Source organism: Balaenoptera musculus, chromosome 3 (assembly GCF_009873245.2).
Source record: "Balaenoptera musculus isolate JJ_BM4_2016_0621 chromosome 3, mBalMus1.pri.v3, whole genome shotgun sequence".
NCBI lineage: Eukaryota > Metazoa > Chordata > Mammalia > Artiodactyla > Balaenopteridae > Balaenoptera > Balaenoptera musculus.
Window position 1 is genome coordinate 4,194,866 of NC_045787.1, and position 21,639 is coordinate 4,216,504.

The 21,639-nt window shown below is 45.5% G+C and overlaps 1 protein-coding gene across 1 annotated transcript in view; it reads left to right on the forward strand.

Moving 5' to 3' along the window:
* ICE1 (interactor of little elongation complex ELL subunit 1) overlaps window positions 1–21,639 on the forward strand; it is a 57,925-nt gene that overhangs the window by 17,458 nt on the left and 18,828 nt on the right. Inside the window, 9 exon segments of the mRNA XM_036847116.1 lie at window positions 1,059–1,135; window positions 2,111–2,148; window positions 4,353–4,435; window positions 4,653–4,692; window positions 4,773–4,829; window positions 11,395–11,481; window positions 13,216–13,412; window positions 13,414–13,626; window positions 15,891–20,597. Of these exon segments, the coding sequence (XP_036703011.1) occupies window positions 1,059–1,135; window positions 2,111–2,148; window positions 4,353–4,435; window positions 4,653–4,692; window positions 4,773–4,829; window positions 11,395–11,481; window positions 13,216–13,412; window positions 13,414–13,626; window positions 15,891–20,597 (5,499 nt within the window).

Consider the following 21,639-nt stretch of genomic DNA (forward strand, 5'->3'; position numbering starts at 1 on the left):
CTTAGAAGAGAATTCATGGCTTTTACAAATTAAAAAAAACTCTGAAGCCAGTGAAGTTAGGTGGTTAGCATTAGACAAGTCGTAGCCAAGCGGGAATGATTCCTGGCTCCTCGATCTGATAGTATTTGTGCCTCCCAGTCTTCAAATTGTTTCATTTTAGGATGCCATGCACCTCTCTGAGGTTTACATACTTTAACAGTGGTCGATTTTCCTATTTCTATAGAAAGTCTTTATTACATATTTAACTATGCGGTGAAAGTTAAACAGAAACAATCAAGCTGTTGAATTTTGTCTACCTCTGACTACAAAGTAATGTCATCAGCCATACCTGAGAGGAAACATGAACACTGGAATCACAGCTGAATAATAAACCTAAATAGTCGCTCTTTCACTGTGACGCTCAGAGAATTACTCAGTGTCTGGATCCTCCGATCCCTCACCTGTAAAAAAGGGTCATAAAGCCCGTCTCTCAGAGCTTTGGCGACTGAAGAGCTATACACATTATATTGTACTGTGTTACCAGGCTCAGTAAGTTTCTTTCCCATTCCGTAGTGCCCGTAGCGTATACATATTGATTGGTGTTAACATATTTTCCCAAATTATCATTAAGTATAATGTTTTATTTTATATTTTTGCATAGTAGTAATAATAGCTTACATTTATTACCTCTAAAATTGCTTTAGGTTTCGTTGAATTTTAATTGGCTGCAACAAAAATATTAGCTATTCGATATTATGAAGATTTGGGGTTATTTTAAAATTAGTATATTTTAAGTTTTATAGCTCTGTTTGATTAGACTGTTTATCATATTACCTCTGTTAAGGATCTGGTTATATCCGTTAAAATGTTCAATGAATTGTACTTTGGTTTCCTGCCTAATCATATGTATTCATTTGGTTAATTTCATACTATTAAGTGATAATAATTTAGCTTATCAGGGTCAAAATCCTTATCACTGGTGGTCAGTGACTTTCAAGTTGTTGATATATATATATATATAGATATATATATATATATATACACACACACACACACACACACATTTATTTCTTTTTTAGAGCTCTCTGAAGTTGTATCAGGATACTCATCAGGAATATGCTCGTGTGAAAGAAGAATGCTTGAAAACTGATGCTCAGTAAGTAATTACTGTGGAAATAGTGTTGTCAATACTGAAAATGTGTAATGCTTAAATCAGTAGTGTTTCTCTTTTCCCCGTCTTTGGGTATGTTGACCATAATTAACCAGGTGATCTTGAACTAGTCTCACAACCTTGGTTTCCATATCTGTAAAATGGAAATTATACCTATGTTGAAGGATTAATAGGAGTAAATAAACCATCTTATGTTAAAGGCCTGCACAAAGAACTCCATAAAAGTTTTTATGTCTATATGCGTGCATGCTTGTTTGTCTGTATTTTGTATTCATAGAGAAAACATGATTACCGTCTCACTTCTTTGTACCATTCCTTTAATAGATATCATCTGGAATGGGTGTCTGTGTTCCATTAATGAAGGGGGCTCTTCCAAAGAAGTCAGTTGATTGTTTTGAAGTTTAATACTATATTCACGTTGTTTACAAAACTCCTGAGCTACACATACAGTAGCTTAATGTAGATGCGATGTCACAGTAATTCAGAGACTTTCTCAAAGGGTTTCCTACCTTCTCTGACTCAGAAATCTATCCTAAAACAAGTGCAGTTTTCTAGCCACTGCCTCCTGTAAAACGGTGGTATGGATATTGTCTACCTATGCTCCTGTGCTCCATAACGTGCTCCTGAAAGTAACCTCACCTAGTCAGGTGCTGGACTGAGTCCAGGATGCCACCTGGACACATCAGCTTGGCTCAGAGATGAGCCACACAGGCATGATATGCCACAGAAATGCAGAGTTTTAAAAATCCATTTTACAGATATTACACAGTAAACAGCATACTATTCTTTCTGAAGTTTACCTTCAAAACAATTGCTGGTATTTTTAATGATTGATGTGTTATGCTTGTGACTAACATTTTCTTTATTATGTAAATCTCAATAATTTAAAAAATCATGTGTATCACAAATTGTAAAGTTACTTTTTTTTAACCATTTTAATTTATACAATTATATTATCAGGAAGAAGAAACTAGAAGCCAAGGTGAAGAAGCTGGAAGGTAATTGGTACTCTTGTCGTCCAGCTAATGGAAGTCATCGTCTTTGTATGAATGATTGGTAACTGTACAAGGCTGTGGTACTTGGTCAGGTAGTTGAGTCCTGGGTTTTGATGGTGCATCCCTGGATGAGTGCATTAAGGGTACCATTAGGAAGAAGGTTGAGTACTGTACTTCTCTCAGTTACTGGATAGACATGGAGATGGAATGTGGCATATCCTTGAAGTGTTCACTCAAAATAATAACAGCCCATACTTTTACTGTAAAAAGCAGCGATCAAGAAAAGGACTTAAATTTTGAAAGTTGAATCTCATGGGGCCCTCTCATTTTTTACTAATGAAATAAATGGTTAGTAGAAAAGGATACTACTTTTTGTACTGAGAAACTTGATGTATTTGGATGGTTGTGACACACTCATGATGGAGAGATTTCTGTGAGATTCCCTACACTGGGAATTTCCGCTGTGTCCCTGCCCACTCCCCCACCCCCGCCGGCACCCCGAGTTTGGTCAGGGCCTTCTGTCTACACTGAGCAGGCAGAGGGCCACACGAGGGTCTGCTCAGCCCTCCTGTGGCAGCTAAGAGCCCTTTCAGGAATTGAATCCGAGATCTTTTCTTCTGTTTTCTCCTCCTTCATTGGGTGGTTGTGACGTGGAAATAACATCAAGTAGAGACAAGTGTGACCTGCCAGCCCACCCCTGGTCCCTTCCTCCTTTCTCTCCGGCGCAGGCTGGGGCTGCCCTCGTAGCTGTGGGGCTCACGGGCCTGCTCTGTCCTCTGCTTCAGAGAACGGGGTTTTTTTTTTGTTTTTTTTTTTTAATTGAAGTATAGTTGATTTACAATGTTGAGTTAATTTCTGCTGTACAGAGGGATTCAGTTATACATATATAAACATTCTTTTTTTTAATATTCTTTTCCATTATGGTTTACTACAGGATATTGAATAGAGTTTCCCTGTGCTAGACAGGAGGACCTTGTTGGTATCCATTCTGTATATGATAGTTTGCATCTGCTAACCCCAAACTCCCACTCCATCCTTCCCCCAGCCCCCATTGGCAACCGCAAGTCTGTCGGAGAACAGTTTATTTTCATTTCAAGTGTGAAGTGAGAATTTGAATAGAAGTTGCTGAATATATTTCCAGTCATTAACTTGCCTTAATTGAGCCCAGTTTTTCAGACTTAGGTTCTAAATATTTTGCTAACAAGTTTTCCTCTGATTTGGTTGTTGCACAAACATTGAGTGTGGCAGTAAGTACAACATCACTGTGTTCTTTCTCAGTATTACCTTCTCTCGCTAGTGTGTGGAGATGTGTCTATTTAAGGAAATTTTTTAAAGGGATCTAAAATGCCTGTGAGACTATATGAAGCTTTTGCAGCAAACTTCCTTTGAAGCGGAAGTGTATTTCCCATGTGACAAAAATATTTTTCTAGTAAGTGACAGGGCATAATAATCAGGTAAAGAAATACTCAGGTTTGTTAGAGGAATCAGGAGAGGATTGTTACTGTGGTGTTTATAGGATTTTACTTTTCACAGCAATTGTGTATGAACATATTCAGATAAAGTCAATACTGCTCAGGTTAATAGTATATTTGAACCATTCAGTGCTTCAGAACCAAAAACTCGAGTTAAGAATTTGCTCTAGATCCACAGGAGAGCTATAAAAATACCTTAAAAGTAGATCCATGTAAAGATATTGGGACTTAGGATGACTTGGCTTGATGCAAGGGAACTCCAGGTAGGAAGGAGTAAAAATATAGTAAACATTGAGAAGATTGTCCCTTCCCCCAAATGAAGAAAATGGTCGTAACTATTGCTTGATAAAATCACAGTTCTAAGTCTCTAAAACTTGAATGTTCCTGATTGTTGAAGAACAAGGGGACCACAGCCTCTCCCTCTAAAGATCTTGTACATTGGCTTGTTGCCTGACTAAAGGGTCGGGGTTGGCTTGTTTCAGGATTGGAAAGGAGTCTTAGGGCCTAGATGCCAATTCTTCAGTTTTGTAGATAATAGTTTAGACAAAAGTGTTCCTGCATTTATCCCTGATTCTGCTACAATACTGAAAGAACAGTAACTTTTTACAGAATTTGTTTCAAATTTTAAGAAACGAGCAAAGCTCTCAATAGGTTATTTTGAGAATTTCATTAATGGTAATTATAAATGTGGTAAATTACTTTTCTCTCTTATTTCACTGCACTCTTTAAATAAAGAGGCTGCTGTCAAGCAAACTCAGGACTTCAAGCAACTAAGGAATGAAAAGAAAATACTTGAAAAGGAATTTAGGAAGACACAGGTAATAGATAACAGCAGTGTCCACGCATGTTCAGATCTTCCCTGCGGGACTCCTTGGGTCCTCTGTAAGCCCCGTGGGTCCTCGTCATGAGGAGTCACACTTGAGGCCCCCAGCTGAGGGCAGTCAGCAGTGCCCCTGGGTTGCCCCCTCTTACATCCCGTCTAGAACTAGCACTCCTTTATCCACTGCAAACACTGCTCGTGTTTTGTTTTCACAGGAAAAGCTTGATGAATTTTCTAAACAGAAAAATGAGAAGGGTGAGTATTCAGTTAATGCTTACTTAAGAATTCTGTTTTGACACACAGTATTTTCTAACTGTTTTTTCCCCACATTTTAGAGTTGAGACATATTGGAACACAAATTTCAAGTGATTCTTATGGAAGCATCGATAAAAGTGAGTATACTACAAATTTAGTTTCAATCTCTTTGCATTTCTTTTAGTGGTTTGGGAGGTTGCTTGTTACTCTTACCTATAATTCTGGGAATTCCTGGGCTTGTACATGTTTTTTGTTAGAAGAAGCCATCTCCTATTTCCTGTCTTCATTAGATCTGTGTATGTTATCACCTTGCTGTCTGATAGAATAATACAGTGAATGAAAGAGTCAAAAAGCAGTATTCCTTGGGAAAGAAAACTGGGAGAGCTATACTTTCCACACTTTTCAATAAACGAGTATAGTTTCCTCATTAGATTACAATTTATCAAGTTAATGTATTAGATTTCATAGGTGCCAAATATATAAAAATGGTTAAAGTCAGGCAGGGAAACTGTGGAGTCAAAGCCGTGGGGTGTATTGTTGGAAGACAGAAGGGTTTAGGGAAGGCCGGAAGTTACACAGAGGAGTGCGGTGGTGCTCACAGGACAGGGACGTCCCCAGCGCCCCCGGCACACTGAGCTTGCTACCTCATGGACGGGGAGGTGTAACATGAGAAGTGGGGACGCTGGAGTTTCATGTCAGTCTTTCTACTTACTGTTTGACCCTTGGCCATTGACTTCCCTTCTTTGTGTTTTCATTCCTAGTTGTAAAAAAGAGATTATGAATTTCTTCTCTGCCTATCTTGTACTATTTTGGTAGAGATAAATTTAAAAAGGCAAATAAATAAATAATGGTATTTTCAAAGTAAATAATGGTATTTTCATGTCTCTCATGTTTTCTCCAAGTGGAAATTATTAAAACCACTTACACTGTTTTGTGCAAGTATATAGTGTCTCTTCAGAAGTCTCCTTTACCTTTTTTCCTTCCTTTAATTTTTTTTTTTTTTTTTTAATCCATAGATCAAGGCTTAAGACTAACAGTTGATACTTTGCAGTTGCCCAGGCCCTGAGTCTGTTTATCACTATCACTGATGCATAATTCCATGTCCTTTTGACTTTTCTTCCTCCTCTGAGGTGTGGAAAGTGAGACTTTGAGTAACAGGTGCTGCTGAGAGAAGCAGGACTCGGCAGCACTGGGCTTTCCCAGCTGACAGTCAGGTGTGGAGTTTAAGCATCTTTCTTGTAGGGTTCTGCTGTCCTCAGGCCTCACTATTTAAAACACAGCCGTCACCCCCTTCCGTAGTTGCTCTCTAGCCTTACATTCTCTTGTTCCTTCAAAGAACTAGTTACTTTCTCAAGTAAAATCTTTTTTTTTTTTTTTTATCTATCCTCACTGTGAGGGAAGGGATACTGTTTATTTTACTTTTTCCAAACAAGTAAATAAATGAAGTCTTTAGGAATCTGCTGATTATTCAGCTGTGGACCTTGATGGGTTTAATTCCTAATTCTTAAGTATATCTTTAACACTTTTCTTTGTTCATACCTGACTTCTGAAAAAACCTTACGAGTTAGGCAGAAAGAGCACTGGGTTGGCTTCACTTTTGAGAAGACTGCCTGGGGGCTTTGTTGGTCTGCCTTCCTTTCAGATTCCAATAAAAATGGCAGAAGATTAAGAAGAAAAGAAAAGAATAGTTAAAAAGTGCTAGAAATTAATGAGGAAGGTGTAAAGCAGGTGGTGTCAGTTGGTGATGAAACCCCAAATTACAGAGAAAAACAGCAGCCCTCAAAAAGCAGGTTTTCACTGCAGAAGTCTGTGCTCCCCAAATCACAGGAGTGGGCATGGGAGAAGGAGCAGTGCATTAGCAATTTGCCAGGTGACTGATTAAGGGGCGAAAAGCCTGCAGCCTTCTGGCTTCAGAAACTGTTCCTGGCAATAGTCCACAGGCTGTGGCCCGAAGTTTAGTTCTCTAAAGTGTTTGTTAGGACATGGGAAGACCCGGAGTGGGTGTGGATGTCAGAAAATTGGGTTAATTATGGCTGCTTTGAAGGATAGCCCCTCCTGTTCCCAGAAAATGAGATATTTGTATACGCCATGTAAGTCCTCACAACCGTATTCACTCTGCTTCCTCCTTCTGAAGACAGGTTCCTGTAGGTTCATGAGATGAGGGCCTGCATTTATTGCCAGAGGAATAGGACTAAAAATGGAGGCTGTAGAAATGTACTCTGGCTGTGAGAGACGTCACTGAGAAAAAGCAGTGACAGGAAAGAAAGGCACCGAGCTCAAGAGAAACTAGTCCCTGAGGAAACTGTGTTAAATCATGAACAAGAAGAAAATGATAACAATTGAAATAGTGTCTTTAGAGAACATCTAAGAACATATCCGTAGTCTGCTGATGTGAAATCTGAGTTGGGGTTCTCAAATATTAAAAATACGTTGTAGAAATAAACCCACTCGAAAGGCTGGATTGTTGAGTGGACAAATAGAAGATTGCTATAATGAACCAGGAGATTTAATTGTGGACATCTGTGAGAATGTGGTGTAAAAAGATAAGGAAATAAAAGGTATTAGGGAAAACCTAAGACTCTGGAGCATAGAGCCAGCCAGGTGTTGTAATAGTCATCTAGGACTTCTCAGAGGGGAGAACAGAGCTGTAAGGAGAGAATGTGATCAAGAAATTCTATAGAAAGAAACTTCCCAGAGCAGGACACTGATACAATATTTATATTAGAAAAGCCTCCCAGCTGTAGAGCATGATTTTTATGTATGATCTCCATCTCTGACTTGTTCAAAGGAAATACATTTAAAATCAAATGAAGCAGAAAGATTGAATATAGGAGGATGGATAAAGAAATTCCAAGCAAATGCTAACTTGAAAGCAGTAACACAAGGCAAAGAAATAATTCACACCTAGAAATGAATTTACATGGATTAAAAGGAAATATTTAGGTAGATTAAAGGTACAGTTCATCAAGAAGATACTGCTCTTATGACCTTTGAGCATAAAACTATGTCAAGTAAAATGCTTGGATATTCTAGGGGGAATAACCAAATCTGTTTTCATGGGAGACTTCAGTGTGTTTCTCAGAAATACAGAGTAAAAGCAAGAATTTAAACAGGAGATAGAATTGGAATCATAATTGCAAGATGGATGATTTACATATAACTCTTAAACCACAAACTTTGAATTCTTTAAAATACTTTTCAAACATATATAAAAGCTGACTATTTACTAGACAACAAAAAGCTACGATCTAATATGAGATATTAAGATACTGATATTTCATAGGATATTAATAAAAATCTCTCCTACCTCTGCCCTGAAAAACTGATAGCTGAACACACATAATAAATACAAACAAACCCCTCTTGGATAACAGAAAAAATAAAAACTGAAATACTAAACTGTTTTGGAAATAAACAAAAGCAGGGCAGTGTTTATTAAAATCTTTGAGATATAGTCAATATAGTATTCAGTGCGTGGTTTGTGGTCTTAAGCGATTATGTTAGAAAGCAAGAATTACAGAAAATGAAGCAAGAATTACAGAAAATGAATGACTAAGAAGGTAGGAAAATACAGCAGAAACCTAAGGAAAATAGAAGGAAGGAATTGATGAAGATGGAGACATAAATTAATGAAATAGGAAACAAGGCATTTGATTTGGGACCATTAAAACTAATAACTGGATCTTTGCAATGCTCGTGAAACTGACAGCTCTTTGGCAAATCTGATCAAGAAAAGAAGAAACAAAAACCGAATCACACCAGGACTGAGAAAGCTATAAAAATACATTTGGGGAATTATTTTTAATTTACAAATTTATATTCAGATTTTATCATGTTCATAAAATGGACCATTTTGTAGGAAAACATACTCAAATTGACACAGACTAGGTGTTGCAATCCTGAACAGAAAAATAACCCAGAAGAAATTTTTAAAAATAGGTAAATATCCAGCACCATGGAAGATCTAGGTGGCTTGCAGGTGAGCAAGCCTGAAGTGGAAAACTGATGTCTTTATTATTGTTTGGTTTTAGAACTTAAATAATGTAGAATGCTTCCTGTTTCATTCTCTTAGACTAGCATAACCCTGTACCAAGATCAATTAAGAATAACATGCATACATATCTTCAAGACTCAGAACTCTGTTACTTAGGAATAAAGCTACAGAAGTACTAAATAAAATTTTAAGAACTCAAATCTATTAGTAATTTAGAATATGGACAAGTTATGACTTAAGGATTTATCTCAGGAATACCACAACAACTGGTTAAGAGGAAAGTGATAGGATCATCTCAATTCAGTACCCATTCCTCATTTAAAAAAGAAAGTTGGTGAGGTAATAACAGAAGAAAACATTTTGAACTTGAGAAAGGTGAAACCCTAAGAGCATAGTCATTTTCGTTCCATTCCCTTCTGTGTGTGCTGGAGACCCTAAGCCATGCAGGCCAGGCAGACACAAAGAGTCGGAGCTGTGAGTGCTAATAAGGAAGAGTCAGATTGTCCTCATTTAAATGATGTGACTATCTATGTGGCAAAAGGGAAAACAGAAGTGTAGCAGCTGGGGAAAGTGCTGGTATATACAGTGAACACGCACAATGGGCCATCATTAGCCTATCAAACGGGTGAATAAGAACAACCCGATCTCAGGTGGCAGCCGACCTGAGATGTCCGGGGGAAAGAACCTGAAAGCAGCATGCCTGCCTCCGTGAAGGAAACTAAACCATCTGAAACACATGGATAAATGCTATGTTCCTGGATCGAAAGACTCAAGGCATAAAGATGTGCATTTTCCCCACATGTATTTATAAATATACACTCTAAAACCAGATGGTGAAGGGCTTATCGGAAAGAATAGCTGTTTGGAATAATAATTTTAATTTTGAAAAGGAAAATTCTGAGCCACATTCATGCCTGCCACAGATATTAAAACATACTGATAAAACCATCGTGTTTAAAGAAGCGTTGCTATTCACGTGGAAACTGACAAATCAGTGGAGTAGGAAAGTCCAGACATACTGTATTCAGAGATGCCCTGGATTTTGATAAAGGAGGGCATTTTAAAGGATAAGGGGAAGGTGTTGCAGTTCAGCTGAAGGGAGTTTTCACCAACTAATGATTGCACAAGATCATTTTCTGCTTTGCTGGGAATGGATAGCTCTTTTATGTCAGACTGGAATAGTAATGAATGGGTGCTCAGCTGAAATAGGCCTAGCTCTGGTTAATAGCCTCCGTAAGCATAGAAAAGTAACTTTTTTTCTTTTTTTTTAAGGTTCCTTGTTTGCTGCTTTGGGTATACGTAATAAGCAGGGATCCTGGTCAGGTCATTTAAGCAAAGGGGATTACAGTATTTGGAAGCAGGCTTTTGGGTAGGTTAAATCACAATGTAGATAAACTACTTGATCATAGCATTTTGAAACTCAAAAATAGATGTACCTCACACACAGTGACAGTGGCTGATTTGGCTCAGGAGAGGTTGGAAATGTCCAGCTTTTCAAACTTCTCTGTTTTTGTGCCCCATTTGTCCTGGTCCTCTTACTATGGACTTCATTTTTTAGAGTGATGTAGTTTGCCAACTTAAATAGGGCTGACCTCTTCCAAAATTTGTGATTCCTTTTAGAAATTTTGGTTTTAAAAAGGTTGGTCTTTTTAAGCCTCTCTAGAACTGGATTAAAGATTTCAGTATTTTCAATAAATGATTCAGTTTAAGAACTTCCAGTGAACTATAACAGAACTGAAGGGTGGACTGAAATTACCTAATACTTAATGCTATTTTCAGTTAAATTTTAACTAGTGTGGGTTGTCTTTTTATGCGTATTTGACACAAACTGTTCATGTTTATATTTTTATGAATATTTTTTGCTTTGGAACATTTTTGGGAATTTGTGTTCTTAATGTTAAATTGACTTTAAAACCATAGCATAATATTCTTAATGTTATATGACTTTCATTAGGCCTGTGTTTGTTATAGTTGCCCTTTGCTTTTCAACTTGAACCAGTGATTCTTAACCATTTTAGGAAATCAGACCCCTTTGAAAAATATTTATGAAAATTCCAAAGTTTTCACTTTCCTTATAGAAGCATATGCTTCTTTCTGTGTGTCTGCTCATGTGTGATTCTCTCTCCCTATTCATGTTTATACACACACATTTTTGTCTCCTCCCATTTCCCCTTAAGGCCATTAAATTTTTTTCCAAGATCCATGAAGCCCCTAAGTTAATTACAGCATGGTCAACTCTGATGGCTTTTCCGATAACCTCATGGAACTGAGGGGATACTGTTCTTTGTTCTTTGTAGACTACATAGAGCCATAATCTCTTACATCGGTCATTATATCTATGCTTCCCCCCACCCCTGACCCCAGTCTCATATCACTCTCTGTAGAAAGTACATAGACCAAAGACTTATTTATACTGTGCATTCATAACGGTGATAAAGGCCTTTAACAACAAGTAGATATGGTTTTTTGAGTCCTACCCCTGTTTGCACCCCACCTTCCAAAAAAAACCCGAGCTTGTATTCAGCCTATCAGTAGACCTTTGTATGAGTAGCTGACTGAACTGTGTGCAGTGATTGAATTTGGGGAAGATGTTTTAAGTTGCCTGGTTTTCTAATTCCCTAGTAAATCCCGGTTTTACAGGACTGTGTTTTGGCCTTGTGTAGAATGAGCCAAATGACATGACTTTAATACTTTACTTTCTTTCACAGGAAAAGTAAAACTACTTCTGAAGGAACTCTGGCTCTGTATAAACACAACACACAGACTACCTGGTGAAAGCAGCAGATTTGTCCCAGGTGAGAGAGAAGCTTCCAGAAGTACATTTCATACATGCAGTAGAAATGTTTACTGTGGGCATTATATGCCTTCAGTTTTTAATATCTCCTGAATCTCACATTGAAAGAGTGAAATAAACTAGGATGGGTACTTAAAGTCATACAGAACTCCATTCCCTCCAGGGTGACTTCTAGTCTCAGTGAATGCATCTGGCTTTTTATTTTGTAATAGCACCTTTCGTCAGGGAGTATTCATGGAAACTGGAAGACACATGGGGGGAGATGTATATGGCAGGTGTACGCGGAAGACCGAGTTTCACCATCTTCCCACTTTTGTCGCCTCCCATCCCAGGACCCCATGTTGCATTTAGCAGTCATTCTTCCTTTAATTGCCTGCAGTCTGACAGTTAACGGTCTTTCTTTGTCTCACATCTCTGACCCTTTTGGAGAATACGAATCATCTGGTAGAATACGAATCTTTTGGTTTGTGGGATATTTTCTTGTCTGAGAGCGAAGCTGTGTATTTCTGGCAAGAGTTCCCCAGTAGTGTGCCAGGGGAGAGGGTGTGTGGGTCTGCATTGTCCCTGGGGGTGTTAACCTTGATTGCTTGTTTCAGGTGGTGGTGGCCAGGTTCCTCCGTGTAAAGTTTCTGTTGCTTCCTTATTCATTGATTATCTTGAGGAAGATGCTTTGACACTGCAAATATTCTGTTTCTCTCCAACTGTAGCCCACTGATTTTAGCATCTCTTGATGGATCTTGTCTGCTACGATTACTACTCTAATAGTGGTTTTTGTATTTCCCTCATTCCTCCTACGTGTATTAATTGGAATTCTTCAGTAAGGAAGAGCCGTCACTTTTCACCACTGACTTGTTTATTCACTATTTCTGTCAGTGTAGTCTCACAGATATTTATTTTATTCTGTATGTTATAATACAGTACTTTCATTATCTTATTCAAATTGCTCCAGATTTGGTTATTGGGACCATCTTTAGTTTGGCTCCTGGGTCTTTTAGGCATGTCCCGTCCTGTTTTGAGTACTTCTTTACTTCTGGTACTGCGAGCTGTTTAAGGCTCAGCTTGTATTTTCCCCTCCCCAGCCCTGTTATCAAACACTGCTCCAAGGAGCCCTGAGGCCTTCTGCAAAATGTATTTTTACAGCTTTCAAATATGACAAATGGTTATTTCTAGTTATCTCCTAGGACACATGTTTTACTAACAATTAGCATTACTGCAGTATACCAAAATCCAAATCCAAAGAGAACCAGCGTTTTCTAGTAGTTTTCTTGTTGCGTTATAATGCAAAATATTTACGTGACCTAGTCAGGTTCCTTAGCTAAAGTATTATACAAATATGGTCGTGGAGTAGCCTAATATAGGTTGATTTTAGACAGGGAAGATAGTGTTTCCTATCACCTTGTATGCAGAAGCCGTTTCTCCCCAGTCCTGCTGATTTCCCAAGAGAATGAGGGCATCGTCAAGGCCCGTTACCATGGCGGCGGATGGGCGCCTTGGCATGGACACCCTGCTGCTAATGGGACACGGGCATCTCACCATCCACCTGCCGGTCTTCTCGTTTGCTTGTTGTGAGGGAAGCATACTTCTGTGGAATATGTTCAAGTCTTACAGGATACTCTTTAGGAAGGGATTGGTTGCCTTTTAAAAATGTTTCTACTTGGATTTAATGCAAGCATTTTAAACTGTTAAAATAAGGCTTTTTAAAAAAGTTTTCTTTATATATATTTTTTCCCCACAGAAAAACCTGCCAAAGAAAACCCCAGATCCTTCGAGTCCAGGGAAGATGGTGTGCCCCCTCCAGCAGGGGGCAGCCCTCTCAGGACCTCGGCCGTGCAGACGTGCCTGGCAGAGCTGTCCATGGAGATAGAGGGCGACTTCTCTGCGTGTGACGATGCGGGGGAGAGGAGGTCGGGCGGAGCAGCTTGCCGTGACGATGGGTGTCTCTCAAGAGGACCGGAATCCTGAGGCTCTGACGCAGGGGACTGAGGCTAACCGTGCTGACTTTTCTGATCGCGATCATTCTTTTGATGAAGATCTTCAGGCTGCCGTCGACTTCTTCAAGCTCCTGCCGCCTCTTCTGTCCCCGGTGCCCTCACCCCCTCTGCTGTCCACCCCACACCTGGGTGCATTTCCGTCCTCACTCTCACCTGTAAGTTGACACTTCGCATTACCTGGTGGCCACGTTGTCCATCCTGCTACGGGAGCTCAGACCAGGTCGTGTCAGGGAGGAACGTGAGGATTTAACAAGGCGGGCCGGTGCCCTTGGGTCCACGTGCACATACGGCTTTTTTCATTTTGTACTAGGGGTGCATTTTTATTGTTTTCATCTACAGTGTACTGTAGGCCTCCTGTGTCTTAATTGCTTACTCTTATCTTTAGTGCCTGACTCATAACAGATATGGAATGAATGAATTAAACAAGTGTTTATAGACATGGAGTTTTTCAGAGATGGGAAGTCCATGTATAGAGCATGCAGGTCAGTTAGGTTGCTGAATTCCCCATCTTCATGCAATGAATTCACCATCTTTTTGTGTGTTTGCAGAATGGTTTATTGTAATTTCTTAGGAAGTTAGTCTTGACAGGGCAGATTTGTATGCTTTTTGGCTTAAGGAACAGATAAATGACTCCTTGAGTCACATCCTTCATTCGGGAAACCATAATGCACGTCTGTTACGTTCTGGAGCTGGTGCTAGACATTGGGAAGGCTGAGGTGACATGGGCCGGGGTCACCCAGGTGGGGTCTTGTCTTGTGAGGCGGTCGCCCCCATAACGGGGCCGTGGTGGAGTCCACGCTGCTGGGAAGCATGCTGCCGGAGGGGCCTGGACACGGAGCTCACGCCGGAAGGAGGCCGGGCGGAGGGCGGCGGGAGCGTCTCCAGCGAGCGGGCGTCCCGGCCCAGCGTGTGAAGGGTGCGTTGTGTCAGGTGGAGGAGCTCTTTACACAGAGGTGTAGGACTCGGGGCGAACCTGACTCTGGGGAGCAGTCACCCAGACCGGGTCCCCGGGTCCATGTGTGTCCTAAGGACTCTCCATTGTATCCTGAAGGCAAAGGGAAGTCCCCGGTGGATCCAAAGAAGTGGAGCTAATGGTCCAGTTCCACTTGAAGGTTTTCGTTTAGTCACAGTATGAATGGGGAGGGGGAGGGGAGAGTCGGGAAGGAGGCAGGACTGTAGTCGGGAAGTCATTTAATCAGCAGTTTCCTCAGTTCTTGACAGCTGAACAGTAGTAGCATTTGAGTCAACCGGTTTGGAAAAGGTCCCGAGGTTGAGCGAGCAGCACGTCTCGAGAGATTTGCAGTGCGGTTGTTAGGCGAGTGGGGGTCGAGGATGCTGGAAGCAACAGAGAAGAAGAACCTCTTTGGGCGGGGAGGTAATGTTAGGAATGTTAAGTGCTAGGTGTGCACGGGATTTCCAGGTGCGGCGTGTGCGAGGTGCACCCCCGTCTATGGGCGTGGCGCTCAGCCAGGCTGGGTGGACGCAGGTGCTGGGGTGCCTCAGCCTGGGGGCCAGCAGAGGCCCGGGGCTGCGTGCTGCCATCCAGCCGGAATGCGTGTGTAGAAGAGGGTCGGGTCCCGACAGTCCTGGGGAGCTGTCAGTGCTGACGCGGCCAAACAGGAGGAGAGAGGTTGAAAATGGTCAGGACGGCGGAGGAAAACCAGGGGGTGATGGTGCCCTAGCATCCGAGGGAGGAAAGGGTTTCTCCAGTGGGAGCAAGTTCATGTCAACGGTGGTGACCCTTTGTCAGTCCCTGGGCCTCGCAGGCCAGGGGGCACGGGTGGCTGAACCGGCTCTCCTGGGGGCCGTGTGGTAGCTGCGGGTCGCTCAAGACGGGAGGGGCTGGTGGGGAGTCACGGGGGGCTTCCGGAGCAGACCCGGAGTCAGGGGCCGTGGAGGAGGCAGAGGTGTCAGGGTGCAGCACAGGCATGAGGTGTGGCCAGAGGGGTCTGCAGGGTGACACCCAGAGCGATGGCCGGGCTGGCGCTGGGTTGAGCTGCACTGGGCCAGAGCCCGTGGCTCGCCGGGGAAGGCAGGCGGGGCTGGGCAGCTAGAGGCGGAAGCCTTTTGGGCCAGAACATGGGGACGTCAGAGTTGAGAGGAGGCCTGCTTCGAAGTTAGGAGAACAGACGTAACCCTAGGCTGCATGTGGAGTAGAACTGGGAAGCTTCTCCGTTTGGGGAGAAGCAGTGTGAGTGCAGGAAACGCTGGGGAGAGGCGGCTTCTTTAAGGAAAGAGGGTGAAGCAGTGCTCTGCTCGTTGAGACCTACCCATCCATTGATAGAGTCCAGAGAGTGGACTACCCTTTGCTCAGATTCTTCAGGAAGCACACACTTTTAATGCATTTAGTTGGTAGCTGCGTTTAGTTGACTGCAGTAGTATTTTACTAACTAATTAATATAATTCATTTATATTTAAGGAAATCTACTTCGGAGAGTGTACGGATTCCAGTGATCATGACTCGGCCCAACATAGAAATTCGGAGCCTGTTTCAGAAGATGATACACCTGAATCGCTGGACTGTTTTAGCTCATCCGGAAAAAGTAAAGGAACTGGAACATGGGAGGAAAAGCTCCAACCACACGAAGCCACCCAAGCTCTAAATACATTGGAAGTCAGTGAGGTGACAGCGGTTGGGTTTGGGACATTTACAGCAAACCTGAGAGAACCTGCAGCCGCGTTCCCCTCTGCTCATGAGAAACACTGGACGGTGTCATCTGAGTCTGTGAGCGAGGGAGGAAAAGGTGTTTTGGATGAGGCAGGAAGACAAAGAGAGGTTCGGGAGATGGATGGGTCAGTGCAGACGGAGAAGACACGTCCTAAAGCCACGGGCAGCGAGCGTGTTGAGACGCTGTCGAGCAGCCTGGCTCTAGAGGAGGGCATGGCGCTCGGGACGTCAGCCTCGTGTCAGCCTCCCCTGGGCCCGTGGCCATCAAATGAGCCCAGCGCACCTGAAGGAAAAGCCCCAGCGTCTGGAGTGATAGGATCTCCCAGGTCGGAGGTGACCAAGCGGGCACTGACCGACGGGGTCACTTCGGCATCAGGTCGCCTGTCCGCTTCTGGTCATTTTCAGGGACTGTCTGGAGAGTTGGAGAAGGAAAGAGAAGCGATGCCAGGGTTCGTTTCGGGAGACCCCTCTGCCCCAGGAGCAGCAGGGGCCGCGCTGGCTGCCGCGGCGCTCGGTCTGGGGGAGCAGTCGTCTTCCCCCGTGGCCTCGGGAGCCTCGTCTCTCTGCGGCCACCCCCGCTCTCCCCCTGGGCTGGAGGAGGACGCTGAAACATCTCTTCCTACTGAAGCAGGCCCTCTCGAACTGCGTCGTTTGGAACAGGCTGCCATGTTCACCGTGACAGATGTGCATTCTGAGCCCCCGGAGTGTCCCATAGGAGAAGGCCACCTGGAGAACAGCTTACGCGCTCTGAGCCCAGTGTCGGAGGCGTCTGATTCTAACGGTCAGAGGGGCAGCGAGGTGGGGTGTACGACCCTTGTGAAGGGCATGAACGATATCTGCTCACTCCTGCAGTCAGGATTCTCGGGAGCCGCCAGAGGCGGGCCGGGTGAAAGGCCAGGTCCGAGGGTCGAGCTCACGCCGAGTCGGTCAGATTTCACATCGTCGGCAGGGCCTCAGTCTGGCTTGATCAGGAGTGGCTTTGGCTTTGGTAAAAGCACTTCGTGGCACCACAGCGATCTGTTACGGCGAAGTGGTGAAGAAAGGCTGGGACCTCAACCTGAACGTGAACAAGAGGCGGCGGCGTCCTCAGAAAGTAGAGGCTCAGCGTCCACGCCTGAATGTGCTGGAGAGGATAACAGTCCTGCGGGGTTCAGGGCGCCTGCATCCTTGTTGCCTAACCAGGTGTCAGTTATCACCAAGCAGGCACGGCCCGAAACCATGCAGGGCGCACGATGGGAGCCCTCGAGACTGGCTAGGAGGGAGCCCCCCTTAGTGACAGACGTTGATAATGGGGCTGGTCGGACGCCCTCTGGAGCAAGATGTGGGGAGAGAGCGCACACAGCACCGAGAAGCAGGGGGGCGGCTGCTACAGAGAGCGCTGCCCCGCGAGTTTCCTCCCCCTGGAGAAAATCAGACTTTGATTCTCCAGGGGGTTCTTTACCAGTAGAAAGTTCCTGTTATCCCACAGATAGTACATTATCTTTCTCTTCTGGCGACATCCTGGTCCCAAACCAAGACGTCGTGATGGAAGCCGCAGTGCAGGAAGAGGTGCAGAAGCAGAGCCCGTGTCTTCCTGCCACAGATGTGGACACGTCCAGGCTGGATGTGGATAAACTTCCAGCCACGGAGGTGACGCTGTCAAGAGGTTTTCCTGCTGGAGACACCGTCGGAGCCTCTGGGGAGGCCCTGGCCGTGACACGGGACCCGTCTGTTGTAGAGCACGGCCCAAAGGAGCATCTGCAACTGCCCTCTCACACTCCTGGGGGGGCTTCTCCTGCAGCCCTAGACATTGCAGAGACCGCTCTTTCACCAGCGTTTGGCAGCAAAGGTGAGGAGAAGCGTGCTGTGCCGCAGAGTAGCCTCCCTGGTGCCCTGCACTGCTACACGGGCATCCGCGAGGCAGGCGGAGGTGACACCGAGGTAGAAGAGAGCGAGGCGCCGAGCTGCAGCGAGGGAGAGAACGACCCCGAGGCCGGGCTGGAGGACGGCCAGCAGAGCGCGGTCGGTGCCTCCGGCAGGGGCCTGGGGGCCGCCGGCGCCGGCGTGGCCGAGACCAGGCCTTCCGTGGAGGTGGGGCGCCTGGCCGCGGCTCTGCGGGACTGCACCCTCGGTGCGCTCTCCGAGACAGCCGGGCTTTCCGCGTCCGAGGTCGTGATGTTTCTTGAAAGTTGTCAGTTAGGAGGGTATAGTTCGGGGGACTCTGTTTCAGAATGTTCTAGCAAAGGAACCCTAAATGAAGGGATGAACAGGGAATTAAAGCAAAGGGAACCCTCAGGAGAAAAGTACAGAAAGCACGTGTGTGAAGAGGAGGCACTAGAAGCCTCTGAGGGGTGCACCGGCTCCTCGGAGGACGACGACTGCCCTTCAAGGGGCACAAGGCAGCTGGCCCAGCGCTCCTTGGAGACGCTTCCCGGGGCGCTCACCAGGGTCCGCCAGGAGCTGCAGGCCGACCGCGAGGACGCGGGTGGGCAGGATGCACCTGACGGCGTGACAGCAGAGCATGAGGAAGAGCAAGTGCTGCCTCGGGAAACAGCCGGCTCCTCTGCGCCCCTGACGCCGGCTGGCTCGGGCGCTCGGGCCGGTTCTCCCACTGGTGGTGGGCCTGACCATGAAAACACGCACAGCAGGTCTGGGGGTAACTTGGATGCGACCAGGCCAGTGGATGGTAAGGAAGGGGTCTCGTCAGAACCCCCGGAGCCCTCGCCCCTGTGCGCTGCCCCGGGAGTGGGGCCGGGGGACGTGGCGTTTCAGTGTCAGATCTCTACAGTGACCTCCGAGGTTATAAACGTGCTGATAAATAACGATCAGAATCTAGTCATTGAGAAAGGGGACAACTGGACCATCATCAACGGGGTAACGCTCATGCCAGATGTGGACCAGGTTATCCTGTGTGACGCTCCTGAAGACGCCCCCGTTTCCCCGGACCCAGAAGGGCTGGCAGCTGGCTTCATTCCCGTTCCTTCCGAGGAGAAGTCCCCAGAGACCGGTCGCCCTGGCCTGCCTTCTCAGGAGCCCCAGTGTGGCAGTAGTGTGGCCGGAACCCAGGGCGATATCTCAAGCAGCGGTCAGAGTGCTAACTTTGATAAAAGTCGTTTGCGGAATAGACCCGTTAAACCCAGCGTGAGGATTAGCGCTGAGATATATGATCAAAACTTTGAGACGCAGACTGTGCCTTCGGATCACACTTACTGTAATTCGAAGCTAGAGCCGCTGAGCAAAAATAAGAGTCGAGCAAAGATTTCAAACAGAGATCAAACACACAAACCGGTAAAGACGTTAGCGTCGAGCAGAGTGGAGACGACTCAGTGTGAAGTTTCTCCGTCATTTTCCGGAGAAAGAGGGAACGGAAAAACTCAGAGGAGTCAAACGCAGACCGTCCTAGCCAGCGCCGACACGTCCACTCCTGCGGACTGCTGTGCGGACACGCTGAGTAAGATCCGGCAGGAGGTGGGCCCCCCCCTGCCCCCGCTGCTGGCTCCTCTCATAGCCACGCCTCCAAGGACTTCACAGCCAGCCTCTCCGCTGACATCAAGTTCCAGCCCCTCCTCACCCGTCTCTCCCCGCGGCCCGATCTCTCCGCCGTGTGAGATCCCGGGGTCTCCTGTGGTGTCTCCTGTGGTGTCCCCCTTGCTGGAGGAGCCGGGGCACTCCTCTCCTCCACACGCGTCCCCATCCCCGTCCACCGCCCTGGCCAGTGACAGGGTCTTGTCATCGCCTTTGCAGTTTTGTGCTGCGACCCCAAAGCACGCCGTCCCCGTGCCCGGCCGCCTGCCCCCGTTCGCCTCTGCCCATCCGGCGGTGGCAGCGCCCCAGGAGAATTCCGTGAAGATCCTGGACACCATGTACCCAGAGCTGTCCGCCAGGGCCCGCACCCTCAGCATCCTCAAAGGGAACATCCAGCTCACGCGAGGCCCGCCGGCCGACCCCAAGAACCTGCCGGGGCCCACCAGCGCCATCAGGGGCTTCAAAGCCATCACTTCAAGCTCAACCGCCTTTGTGAAAGCAGGGGGCAGCTCTGGTGGTGACTGTAAGCGGGACAAGTCGAGAGATCTGGGGCCTCCGCAGGATTCGGGCGGGAAAAGGGCACCGTCAGTGGGTACACCGAGGAGCGCTAAGAGGTTGCGCCTGGACAGCGGGTCCCCGGAGCCAGAGCCGCCCTCGGAGGGCATCAGCCGGAGCCCCCAACGGAACCCCTCCCAGGCTGCAGCCGTGAGGGCAGAGGAGGAGGGGCGGCGTCTTCTGGCCGTCGGTGCAGTCTCACAGTCACCCCTGAGCCCCAAGGAGACCGTGGAGTCCTACGACGGCGCCGTAGCGGAGGCCCTGAAGAAGATCGCGGAGTCGTCCTTTGACCTGTTACCTGTCATTCGTAGTCATGTGTATGTGGGAAACATCTCCAAAAAGCCTGTGATGAGAGATCAAGAGAAAGAAGTTGTTTATGAATTTAGCACAACAAAAAAGGTATGTGGCTCCTTTGCTCTGGGGGCGTTAGGAATCGCATGTCCTCAGACACAGGCCGTCTCCTGTCAGCAAAAGGGGAGCTGGCCCTGAACAGAAGTTTATTCTCAGAGATGGGCAGTCACCCGTGTAAACGTTAGGACCTATACTTTATTTCTAGCCAGCATTTTATACATTTGAGAAGTGATAAGGCGTTGGAGATTTGATAATTGGTATTCACCAAATACCTTAAAATTTTAAAGGAAAAAAAAAAGTCCTGTCAGGACTTAAATTGCATATTTCCCATTGATTCTGGCATGCTTAAAAGCTCGAAATGATTTGCTTCAAAGCATCAAATTGCTGTGTAATAGAGCCTTTCTTTTCTGTGAATGGTATTATATACACACTTGAGAATTTTGAGAGTCAGAAAGGTAGTGTGTGGGTTTCGCACCCTCCCCCGCTTGATGTAGGTCAGAAATCAAACAGGAACAGATGCTTCATTTCGGAAAGGGGGCTGGGGGAGGATTATGCAGATTTACCTACATGGTTTATTAGGACTTTCCTCAGTTTTTATTTTCTACATATTTATGTTGATACTGGGTGGATGATTTCCAGTGTCCCATGGATTGTGCTTTATCGGTTATCTGTACATCCTTGGAATCACAATGGTATAAATATTTATTTTTCTTAGATTGCATTTCAGAAAGCACAAAGCAGTACAGGTAACTTTGGAAAGATGTTTATTTTCAAATGACTGAATGTATCAAATTATTTAATGCTCCTTTTCCTGGGCGAGGAAAACATTACCCAGTATTTTAAGATCTAAACAGGATAAATGTGTAGAGTACGTTGGAGTTCAGAAAACAAGAATGGGAGTAGAATTCGAGTGAATTTAATACACACATACAGATTATTTTAGTAAAAACCAAAAAGTGGTCATTTGTAGGAGTGGTGGTAGTGACAGTAGGCATCCAGGTGTCCTGGGACTCGCCCCGTGGCCCCTGCAGCCCCACTGACCCCCGGCTGCCGACAGGCGTGGGCTCTCTCCTCCCCGAGCCTCACGGCT